The sequence below is a fragment of the Colossoma macropomum genome, unplaced genomic scaffold (genome assembly GCF_904425465.1).
Source record: "Colossoma macropomum unplaced genomic scaffold, Colossoma_macropomum, whole genome shotgun sequence".
Taxonomy (NCBI): domain Eukaryota; kingdom Metazoa; phylum Chordata; class Actinopteri; order Characiformes; family Serrasalmidae; genus Colossoma; species Colossoma macropomum.
In genome coordinates, this window is record NW_023494810.1 from 34,361,355 (window position 1) to 34,373,854 (window position 12,500).

The window sequence follows — 12,500 nt, forward strand, 5'->3', positions numbered from 1 at the left end:
GCTACACATTCTGTTTTTCAGTGGTTATTTAGTAAAGTTAGTGGTTCTATATAGAACCATGAACACTCAAAGAACCATTTGCATGTTTAAAGAGTTCTTTGCATGGTGAAATGGTTCTTCAGATTGATAGAGAATGTGTTGTATATGGTTCTAGGTAGACCCTTTTTTTAAATGGTTCCGTATAGCAGCAAAAAGGGTCCTGATATTGTATACAAGCTTGACATCATTGTAACAACAGCAGAACCCTTTTTGGTGCTGTACAGAACCATACACACATTATCCATCAATCTGAACAACCATTTCTAAACAGAACCACTCCCTTTACTAAAGAACCCTTTAAGAACCACCTTTTTGAGAGTGAGAAACCCTTTTGGTTCTATCTACAGCACATTTCCATCTGAAGAACCATTTCACCATGCAAAGAACAACTGAAGCAATATGTAGTACATAGTTCTATGTAGAACATCCTTGAAAATGGTTCTGTATAGCACCAAAAAGGGTTCTCCTACTGTATACAAGCTTGACATCGTAACAACAGCAGGATCCTTGTTGGTACTATATAGAACCAAGACATTCTCCATCAGTTTGAAGAACGCCTTCACCACGCAAAGAACCATTTAAGCATGACATGGTTCTATGTAGAATTCATGGTTCTAAATAGAGCCATTCCCTTCACTAAAGAACCCTTGGAGAACATGCCGTGTGTTAACAGTGCTCTGGACACTTTGCCTGTCTTTTGTTTTCTGGAGCCATTTGTAAAAGTTCCGGCGCAAATGCAGCTACGAATCCGGAGCAGAATGAAACCGGATTATAATCTGAGTATAAACGTTCTTAAAGGTTCTAAAGCTGCATCTGATCCGCGTATCTGTCACTGAGTCCCCTTTGCTTTGAAGTGCGGTGGCAATCTGAAGAAGTGAAGTTCACTTACCGATCAAAAGAGCCGAGAAGAAACGGCTCGAGCTCGCTCCGTGAAACCGAGCACCCACACACACATATACACACACACACACGCCGCGCGCCCCTCCCCTTAACGCAGGACAGCGCTGTGGGTTTGTTTTTTTCCCTACCCGTTTTCCGTCAAACACCGTCCTCCTGCTGTACCATTGGCTAGCAGCGGCCCAGTTCCGTGCAGTGTTATTGGATAGCCATTTCTCCTCTCCTGCCATTGGCTGGGTCTCAGCCTGAACTATTGTTAGTAGCCAATCCCAGCGGAGGAGGCGTGGCTTTTCCGAAAACGGGTGGAAATAAAAAAACAAACGCCACGGGACTTTAAACCTTTTCCCCCCAAATCTGGTCTTAGTTTGTCAGAGAGGGAAAAAAGAAAGAAGAACATGGGCTGAGAAAAGCTGCGGACTGGTTATTCCCAATGACGTGGATTCATTTCAACATTTCAAAATCAATATATTTAGCAATAAAAGCTCCAGAACCCAAAGGAATGAATGTCATGTGCTGTAATTACTGAACAGCGCGCGCTCAAGTTCAGGCTCTTTATTGTCCTTCGCTGGAATTCAGGCAGGCAGCTCAGAACTCAGGAGACCAGACTAAACAGACAGTAATAAGTATGGAGAAACATAAAGGGCCCTATCACCCAAAAAAACAAATTTCCTCACTTCTTTGATGCAGCGTGTAAACACACAGCCCATATATGGAAGCTGCAAAAACATTCAATTTAGGATGCATACGTTTTGTGACGTCATAAGAACAAACATACAGAGCCCTGCTGGTGACATCTCGTATAAATAAAAATACCTAATAATAAATAATTAATTAACTAGTTAGTTAATTAATTAATTGATTAATTACGAGATAATTAATTAAATTATGGCCACAACTTAGTAAGGCATTGGAACGAGATCCTCATGCATAGCCATGACTTAGTAAGGCATGGAAACGGGATAATTAACTCGTGGCCACGACTTAGTAAGGCATGGGAACGGGATAACTAAGTCGTGGCCACGACTTAGTAAGGCATGGGAACGGGATAATTAAGTCATGGCCACGACTTAGTAAGGCATGGGAACGAGATTATTAAGTCATCGCCACGACTTAGTAAGGCATGGGAATGAGATAATATTAGGTCATGACCATGACTTAGTAAGGTGTGGGAACAAGATAATTAATGTCATGGCCACAACTTAGTAAGCCATGGGAATGAGATAATTAAGTCGTGGCCACAACTTAGTAATTCATGGGAACGAGATGATTAAGCCATGGCCATGACTTAGTAAGCCATAGGAATGAGATATTTAAGTAAGGCTTAATAATGTCATGGCCACAACTTAGTAAGCCATGGGAATGAGATAATTAAGTCATGGCCACGACTTAGTAATTCATGGGAACGAGATGATTAAGTCATGGCCACAACTTAGTAAGGCACAGAAATGAGCTCATGCATGTGGTCAAGGCGTAATTATCTCATTCCCATGTTCTACTAAGTGGTGGCCACGCATTATTTTTATTTATACAGGATGTCACCAGCAGGGCCCCGAACAAATACATTTACTAGTGTACACTCTTTAAAAAGATGGTGCTTGAAGGGTTCTTTAGTAAAGAAATAGAACCATGTTCAAATCTATATAGAACCATGAACACTCAAAGTATCTTTTGCATGACTAAAGCGTTCATTGCATCATGTGATGGTTCTCAGATTATTGGAAAATGTACTGTAGATGGTGCTATAGAGAACCTTTTTGAAAATGGTTCCATATAGCACCAAAAAGGGTAATCAAGACTATTAGACTGATCAGCTGCACACAGATTGAGGGAAGTGTGTGATGACTTAGACATGCAGTTAGCGCAGTGCTAATCAGTGGGGTGAAAACCTGTTAGCTACATTAGCCTCTTAGCTCCAGTGCTAAAACCAAACAAGCTAAACTTCAGACACTGAACATGTCTCGGCTGATCGGCTACGTTCGGAGTCAGCGGTGGGGGGTGTTGGGGGGATTAGGTGTTTTGGCTGAACTTATGCTTTAAAGGTCTGTGCGTGATTCGGGTGTCAGAGGGATTATGAGTGTGTGAAGGAGAATCTGTCAGACAGGCACCGACAGGCACTCTGACGTCTAACAATCTCTCCCCCTATTTTTCTTTTCCTTTCCCTCCCTTCTTCTCTCCTTCCTTCCCCACCTTGCTTCTCTCTGCCTCCTCCCTCCAACACCCCTCTATTCTCTCTTTCTCCCTCTTTTACTCCCCTCCTTTCTCCCTTTCCTCTTTCTCCTTTCTCTCTCCTTGTGTGTGCAGGTGTTCAGGTAGGACCCCCTCATTTCTCCCAACTTGAAAAGACTTACCTGCTGCACTTGTTTGTGTGTGTAAGTGGCCTTTATGGCCCAGAGCAGACAGACTGATGGACTAACAGACTGGTGGACTGAGTTACAGACTGACAATCTGATGGACTGACAAGTTACAGACTGACAGTCTGATGGACTGACGAGTTACAGACTGACAATCTGATGGACTGACGAGCTACAGACTGACAGTCTGATGGACTGACGAGTTACCGACTGATGGTGTGATGGACTGATTGACTGACGAGATACAGACTGAAAGTCTGATGGACTGACGAGTTACGGACTGACGGTCTGATGGACTGAAGAGTTACAGACTGGCGGACTGATGCACTGATGAGTTACAGACTGATGGTCTGATGACTGATTGACTGACGGGATACAGATTGAAGATCTGATGGACTGACAAGTTACAGACTGACTGTCTGATGGACTGATGAGTTACAGACTGGCAGTCTGATGACTGATTGACTGACGAGTTACAGACTGAAAGTCTGATGGTCTGACGAGTTACAGACTCACAGTCTGATGGACTGACAAGTTACAGACTGATGGTCTGATGGACAGACTGTTTATAGACTGACAGTCTGATGGACTGACAAGTTACAGACTGATGTCTCTGATGGACAGACTATTTACAGACTGACAGTCTGATGGACAAATGAGTTACAGACTGATGGTCTGATGGACTGATGAGTTACAGACTGACAGTCTGATGTGTTGCAGAGTTACAGACAGAGGGTCTGATGGATTGATGAGTTACAGACTGACAGTCTGATGTGTTCCAGAGTTACAGACAGAGGGTCTGATGGACCGACGAGTTACAGACTGACAGTCTGACGGACAAATGAGCTACAGACTGACAATCTGATGGACTGATGAGTTACAGACTGACAGTCTGATGTGTTGCAGAGTTACAGACAGAGGGTCTGATGGATTGATGAGTTACAGACTGACAGTCTGATGGACCAACAAGTTACAGACTGACAGTCTGATGGACCGACGAGTTACAGACTGGCGGTCTGATGGACTGACGAGTTACAGACTGATGGTCTGATGGACTGACAAGTTACAGACTGATGGTCTGGTGGACTGATGAGTTACAGACTGGCGGTCTGATGGACCGACGAGTTACAGACTGATGGTCTGAGGGACCGAATATTTACAGACCGACGGTCTGATGGAACGATAAGTTACAGACTAACGGTTTGATGGTCTGACGGACCCTCTGAAGGTGTTAGCGTTTACTGCCTAAATTCAGAGCAGCCCTAAGAGAACACACACACACACACACACACACACACACACACACAGAATACAACCATCCTGTGATTTTGAACAGTGTGAGTGTGTGTGTGTGTGTGTGTGTGTGTGTGTGTGTGGACTCACCTGTTAGTAATAAGTTCTGAGACTCGGCCCATAACTGGCATTCTAGAACATTCCCCACATTCTGTTACAGCAGGAGGTATGAACACACACACACACACACACACACACAGATGAGACTGTAGGCAGACATGTAAACACACTCACTCCCACCTCGTCAAGACCACATGATCAGTACTATACACAACACACACACAATTCCATGTTTGATTCTGCAGAGCGGCGGTGTGTGTGTGTGTGTGTGTGTGTGTGTGTGTGTGTGTGTGTGCTGACATGTATGGTCTGCATTAGGGTAATGGAACTCATTACCGACTAATAACCCCCCATAATTACACACTCTCTACAGGGGCATTCCAGCCTAATACCGGAGTTTGCAGTGCCAGTAAAGTCATGATTATAAAACTTTAAATTCAGGTATGTTTAAATAATAAACTGTTAAATATGTGGAGGTATTATTCTTATGTCCAGAAAAACACTAAAATGTTACAGGAGCATCTCCAAACTTTACCAGCTAACAATTAAGTTAAAAAGTCAGTTTTTCTGCTGAAGAGTCCACAAACGAGCACCATACGTCACCCACAGCTGACCAGCCAACACTGAGGACGCCTTCTCTCTAATCACTCGTCCAGACTGGAGGAAAAGGGAGGCTAGTTTTCAAACACAATGATTTGTATTGTTCCTTTTTCATTTTAAACTGTAAATCTCACTCTAGAGATACTGCAGCTCCACTTCCGGATGGGAGGTGAGTTCACTGATGTGTCAGTGAGAACATATTTAAATTTTTCCATTTGGCTGGAGTGTCCCTTTAGTCTGCCCACTCTCTCGTCCACACCACACTGCATAAAAGATGAGATAAGACACAAGACGTAAACACTGAATTTGAAGAAAATGATCTCTGATAAGAGTTCAGAGGTCTGAAAAAAGTAGAAAACGCTGCTTTTTAGATCAGATGACTTGAGATCAGACTCACTACTGCTCAGAAATAAGTGAAATACTCCGAATATTAGTGAATAATACTTAATTCAGTTTATTAATTTCAGCACAGTGAGAAAATGAAGGAGATGAAGAAGAAAAGAATCAGTAATTTAGTGTAAATGTCTGAAAACTATAGTGGATGAAGATTCCGCTGTTACTGAAACACGTTCTGATATTGAAACAGGACTAAACCTGTATTTAATCTAAAACTAGTCCTTAATCTCAGAGCAGACGTCTTACAACAGGACAATGACTTTACTGACCTCACAACCAGCACTGAGAGAGAGAGAGAGAGAGAGAGAGAGAGAGAGAGAGAGAGAGAGAGAGAGAGAGAGAGAGACTGGACCACTGAAGAACAAAAAAAGGTTCTACTGCTTGAACATCACAGAGAAAAATATTTCTGAATAAAATAAAACTGAACCCGATATCAGAGAATGAAAACTACACTCTTAATAAAAATGGTTCTTCAAGGGTTCTTTAGTAAAGAAAATTAATCTATATAGAACCATGAACACTCAAAGAAATATTTGCATGATTAAATGGTTCTTCAGATTGATGGAGAATGTGTTGTATATGGTTCTAAAAGGATTCTGCCATTGTTACGATGTCAAGCTTGTCACAGTAGAAGAACCCTTTTTGGTGCTATAGAGAACCATTTTCAAAAAGGTTATATAAAGAAGCATATATATATATATAAACATGGCTTGACTTCAGAAAGATGGTTCTGTTCTATATCTGTCCATATTTTCTAACCAATCAGCACTCAGTAGCAGTAATGTTAGCGTCCTGCTGCCCAAAACCTGTTTGCTGTAGAAAAAAGAAACATACAGGTGAGATTTCTTTGCTTTTTTATTGAAATTCAAACTTCTACTTTCTAAGCTAGAAGGGTCTCGATTCCCGGCCAGGTGACGAGGGTCCTCTCTGTGTGGAGTTTGTATGTTCTCCCCGTGTCTGGTTTCCTCCAGTTTCCTCCCACAGTACAAAGACATGCAGTCAGGCCGATTGGACATGCTAAACTGCCCCTAGGTGTGAGTGTGTGAATGTGTATGTCTGTCTGTCTGCCCTGCGATGGACTGGCGACCTGTCCAGGGTGTATCCAGCCTTCTGCCCAATGACTGCTGGGATAGGCTCCAGCTCCCCCCATGACCCAGAAGGATAAGTGGCTTAGAAGATGTTTTGGCCATTTAGCTCCATCTGCTCTCTCTCTCCTTCCTTCCTTCAGCTCTCTCTTTCTCTCTCTCTCCATCAGCTCTCTCTCTTCCTCTCTCTCTCTATCAGCTCTCTCTCCTTCCCTCCTTCAGCTCTCTCTCCTTTTCTCCATCAGCTCTCTCTCCTTCCCTCCTTCAGCTCTCTCTCTCTCCTTCCCTCCTTCAGCTCTTTTTCTCACTCTCTCTATCAGCTCTCTCTCTCTCCTTCCCTCCATCAGCTCTTTCTTTCCTTTCCTCCATCAGCGCTCTCCTTCCCTCCATCAGCTCTCTCTCCTTCCCTCCTTTAGCTCTCTCCTTCCCTCCATCAGCACTTTCTTTCCTTCCCTTCATCAGCGCTCTCTCTCCTTCCCTCAGTCAGCTCTCTCTCTCTCCTTCCCTCCATCAGTGATCTCTCTCTCCTTCCCTCCATCAGCTCTCTCTCTCTCCTTCCCTCCATCAGCGTTCTCTCCTTCCCTCCCTCAGCGGTCTCTCTCCTTCCCTCCATCAGCTCTCTCTCTTTCCTGTTCAGTTCCCTTTTTCTCTTCTTCTTCCTGCCAATTCTTTCTCTTCCTCCCTTTTCTTTCCTTCCCCCTTCTCTCTCTCTCTCCCCCACTTTTTCTTCCTCCCTTGTCTTGCGTCTGTTTCTCCTTTTTTCTCCCTCCTCTCTCTCTCTCTCTCTCTCCCTCAGGGCTGCAGGTGTTGAATCTGGCTTCCATTCCAAACCAGCAGGAGTTTAACTCTAACACTCATTAAAACACACACAAACACACACACACACACGCACACACACACACACACACACACACGCGCACACACACACACACACACACGCGCACACACACACACACACACACACACACACACACACACACACAACTGCACTCTCTCACCCCCCACACACACACAACTGCACTCTCTCACCCTCCCCCCACACACACACACACTCACACTTACTCATAGTTGCACCACAGTCTGCTGTTGTGAGCGTGTTGTGATCATCAGTAGTTAAAATACTGAACTGTGCAGGTTTGATTATAAAGAGCTGAATCGGTCCAGTTCAGTTCAGTTCAGCGCTTAAAGCGAATACTAAGAATATAACAAGTTGTGCAAAATGAACAACATATGTTAAAGTCCAAGCTCAACTTTTAAGCCATAAAGAATATCCAGTACAGCTCTCCATCAAACTCGTCATCACTCGCTCCTCCGCTGGGCTCCAAACAGCGTGTGCGGCACACGGCTGTCAACCGATGGCTAAATTAGTCCGAAAGATTGCGACGATGATATGAAACGATGATATGAATGAACAGCCTATTAATTAGAGTTTTTCAAAGCAGCGTGGTCACATTTCTGAGCTGATGCTGGACAGAGCCACAGTGTAAACAAAGAGTTTTACACAGTTATACATTGTATTGATAAAGTAGACCTACTTTAATATAAAATACAGGGCTCTTTATGACTGTATACAGACATATACAGCCATATTCTTGCTATAAATTGTGTCACAATAAAATACGATCTGCTTTTCTGAACATACTGTGATATCGTCAGTGCTTGTAGACACTGACCAACTGCATGATTCATTATAAAGAGAGCAAAATTAGTCCCATTTAACTGGATTTAGTGTCAAATATTGAATAAAACTCAATGTGTTCACAGTTTTTGATAGTATTTGTAAATGTAGATGTCTAAAAAACAGAAATATCATGATGTACTGTTTATTGTGAAAATATCTTGAAGTATTGCGACATTCAATTTTTTGCTATGTTGCCCAGCTCTGCCATCAGTGTGTGTGCATTCAAAGACAACAGAGTAACACACACACACACACACACACACACACACACACACACACACACACACACACAGTCTCCTGTCAAACTGTTTATTAATGAAACGTCCTCACACACACACACAGCACTTGGAGAGAAAACAGACACTCAAATGCAGAACGAGGACTCCTCTACTCATCCTGAGAGAAAGAGAGAGAGAGAGAGAGAGAAAGAGAGAGAGAGAGAATATGTCACACAATGTCAGAAACCACATAATCAAATACATACTGTGATATAAACTAAGTCTGTGCTACAGTTTCTCATTAGGCTGAATGAATAACTGACTCTAAATGTAGGTATTGTGATATAAACTGAGTCTGTTCTACAGTTTCTCATTAGGCTGAATGAATAACTGACTCTAAATGTAGGTATTGTGATATAAACTGAGTCTGTGCTACAGTTTCTCATTAGGCTGAATGAATAACTGACTCTAAATGTAGGTATTGTGATATAAACTGAGTCTGTTCTACAGTTTCTCATTAGGCTGAATGAATAACTGACTCTAAATGTAGGTATTGTGATATAAACTGAGTCTGTTCTACAGTTTCTCATTAGGCTGAATGAATAACTGACTCTAAATGTAGGTATTGTGATATAAACTGAGTCTGTGCTACAGTTTCTCATTAGGCTGAATGAATAACTGACTCTAAATGTAGGTACTGTGATTTAAAATATCACTTTATTACCATCTTACAGTGGACAGTGTTGTGTGTATGTGTGTTACCTTCACCATGTGTCCATGCAGTAGATTTGGTGATCTGAAGTCGTGTCGGCAGTTGGAGAACGCCATGCCGAGCCCCGCCCCAGCTCCGAACGCCACCGGCCACGAGCGCCCTGAACACACACACACGGCCGGCCATGGGGTTCTTTAGTAAAAGCCTTGTTTTTCTTTACAACCATGATATGGATATAGATGATGCATAGAACCATTTCACGCTTAAACGGTTCTTTGCATGATGAAATTGTTCCTCAGATGGATGGAAAATGTGTTGTTAATGGTTCTATACGGGAGCTTTTTGAAAATGGTTCTATATAGTACTATATAGCGCTATATAGAACCATATACGTCACACTTTCCATCAATCTGAAGAGCTGTTTCATCATGCTAAGAACCATTTTAGCATGAAATGGTTCTATTTAGAATTCATGGTTCTAAATAGAACCACTGCCTTTACTACCACTATACTACTACTATATATACACTACATATCTATATCTATCTATATATCTATATCTATCTATCTATCTATATATATATATACATATATATATATATGAACACTGAATTTGGGTAATGAGTACAGTCATATGTGTGTATATCAAGAATTCAAACGTGGTTCAGCCACCAATCCGGTACTGAAGGGTCCAGTTTTACGGTTTTTGGTGCTCAGTTTTGGTACCAACAAGTCCTCGACGGTGTTCTCTGTCTTCGGTAAAATTTACAGCTGAAGCTAATGATAATTCAGCTGATCATTTACTCCTCCAAGTCAGGATAAAGTCACTGAGCACCATTACAGACCAACAAGAGCACAAAAGTATAAACTAGGTAAACAGTTGATGGGCTATTTTTACATAGTTATATAATATATGTGTGTGTAAATATGTATCATTTGCAAATGTGTGTCACACACAAATAATGTCTCAGAAATAAATCAGTATCTTATTAAAAAAGGCACAAAACACAGCTTACGTTTGAAGAACAGCAAAGAGAACAGAGCACCAACTCCAAGACCCAGTACTGAGAAAGAAAAACAAACAGAAAGAAAGAAATTGAAGGGTTTCATTCCACAACACATTAAAGGCCTATTTCAAAAAATGTTCTTTGTTTTTCATTATATTCGTTGTTGGGTGTGAACTAAACATATCAGTGCTATATTATCTGTATATATATGTCCCATGTATATTTTATACACACACACACACACGCAGAATACAGCCCATTGCTCTGCTCACATTTAACCCTGATTTTAGCCCACAAGTAGTAGTGCTGGTCAGCTCTACTACTATTTTGGGTCAATAGCTGGGAGACTCCTGATCGCATTTCAGACCAGTTAGAGTAGATCAAATATGTTTTTATTATATTTTTATGTGTAATCTAGTCAGTGACACAATCTGAATGGATTCGTCTGACAGCCAATGAGAAATGAGCACGAAAGAAGAAAATACAAGAAGTAAAAAAAAAATGGAAAAATGGTGAAAAATCACTTGCGTGTAGCAAAGTATTTTTTTGTTTTGTCTCAATTTTCTTCCCAATCTTAGTCGTATCCACGTCCACCCACTACTTAGGACCCCCCAATCAGACAATACCACCAGTGCTAGGAGGGCGACGACAAACACAGGCTTCCTCCGAGTCCTGTGAAGCTCCACTGCATCTTTTCAAACTGTTGCTAATGCAACGCCATTGGGGCTCAACACGCTCAGAGGAGAACACTAACCAGTTCTGTTACTTCAGCTAACAGATGCCTGTGCTGGCTAGCATCGCAGCATCTCTGCATTTGTTTGTCTGTGTCTCCAAGTAAGGGGAGAACGTGTGTGTTTACGAGTTCTGTAAGTTTGGTTCGGGTTCAGCTAGAACACGGGTCGCAACCCAAATGTTAAGAAGAGCCATTTTGTCCTTTCAACAAAAATCAAAACACTCTGGGAGCCACAACACTTTATGTCCATTTTATTGAAGTAAAATTTTACCATCTTGGCTGTAAATATGTCTCAGTATGTGCTGATGTTCTAGTATAGACTAAAAATATGTAATATAAATGAAAACACAGACTTACTTTGCTCTGCTTTAAGCTTTAGCTCAGCTATAGCTGCTTTTCTCGCATCTCCAGCAGGAAACTTTTCCTCAATAGTCGCTTCTCATTGACCAGCTTCTTGTACTAACTTTCCTGTTCAACCTTAAATGGTGCCTGAGGTGCCAGAATGTAACTGCTGCACCATTTAAGGTGGAACGGGACAGTTCGAATGAGAAGCTGGCGAATGAGAAACTGACTTCAGTCTCGCGACTTTTTAGTATTTCAGTTTCTCATTGCAGATTAAACATATCGGGTAACCAGCTGGGGTGCCGTTTCGTTAGATACTAGCTAGGTGAGACTGTTGTCTGTGTTGCTATGGTGACCAGCGGTCTGCGCTGATCTTCAGGGTTAAAGGGTGAATCAGCAGTTCTACATTAACTCCAGAGTTTAAGACCATTTATTGTTAAACTGTGTTGAACGATCAGCAGAGCTTTATTTTTTATTATTACCTACAAATCTGATTCTGCTGTGGAGCCACAACAGGGCAGTAAAAGAGCCGCATGTTGCAGAACCCTGATCTGGAACCTAAATGTCATTTAGTGTGTGATCCCCAATATTTCAGTCTCCCAAAATAATCTGCAGAGAGCAGACAGACAGTGAGACTGTCCGGACTTTAAAAGTGTATCTGAGGCTTGAAGTGGATTACAGTGTTTTAGAGATCAAACCTGCTCCCTCACCCTCACACACACACACACACACACACACACACACACACACACGTATGCTGAGGTGTGTGTGCTCTAACACGGTGAGGGGGCGTCCTAAAGTGACCTTTGACCTCAGAGCTGGTAAACAGCACCTGCCAGCCAGATGCATGTAGAGAGAGAGAGAGAGAGAGAGAGAGAGAGAGAGAGCAGGGAAGGAAAAAAGAAAGAGGGCACAGACTACAAAAAAAGGACAGCAGTTAGAAAAAAGCCTGAAACAAAAAGAGAGAGAGAGAGAGAGAGAGAGAGAGAGAGAGAGGGGAAGGAGAAAAAGAGAGAGGAGTAAGAGAATGAAAGAGAAAGAAAGAAAAAGAGAAAAGAGAGAGACAAAGAGAGAGAGGGAGAGGGA

At 42.2% G+C, this 12,500-nt stretch overlaps 2 protein-coding genes across 3 annotated transcripts in view; both read right to left on the reverse strand.

Moving 5' to 3' along the window:
* The window catches only part of nbl1 (NBL1, DAN family BMP antagonist), a 17,379-nt gene extending 16,359 nt beyond the window's left edge, over positions 1-1,020 (reverse strand). Inside the window, exon 1 of one of the 2 annotated variants that reach the window (XM_036559538.1) lies at positions 929-1,020. The gene's annotated coding sequence lies outside the window, so the exon portion shown is untranslated. The remainder of the gene's footprint in view (positions 1-928) is intronic. The other variant, XM_036559539.1, reaches the window with a different exon arrangement.
* Positions 1,021-8,697: 7,677 nt separating this feature from the next.
* Positions 8,698-12,500, reverse strand: part of LOC118799593 (MICOS complex subunit Mic10-like) — a 14,185-nt gene continuing 10,382 nt past the window's right edge. Inside the window, exons 2-4 of the mRNA XM_036559548.1 lie at positions 10,349-10,396; positions 9,383-9,492; positions 8,698-8,798 (exon numbers count right to left, since the gene is read on the reverse strand). Of these exons, the coding sequence (XP_036415441.1) occupies positions 8,790-8,798; positions 9,383-9,492; positions 10,349-10,396 (167 nt within the window). The 3' untranslated portion in view covers positions 8,698-8,789. The remainder of the gene's footprint in view (positions 8,799-9,382; positions 9,493-10,348; positions 10,397-12,500) is intronic.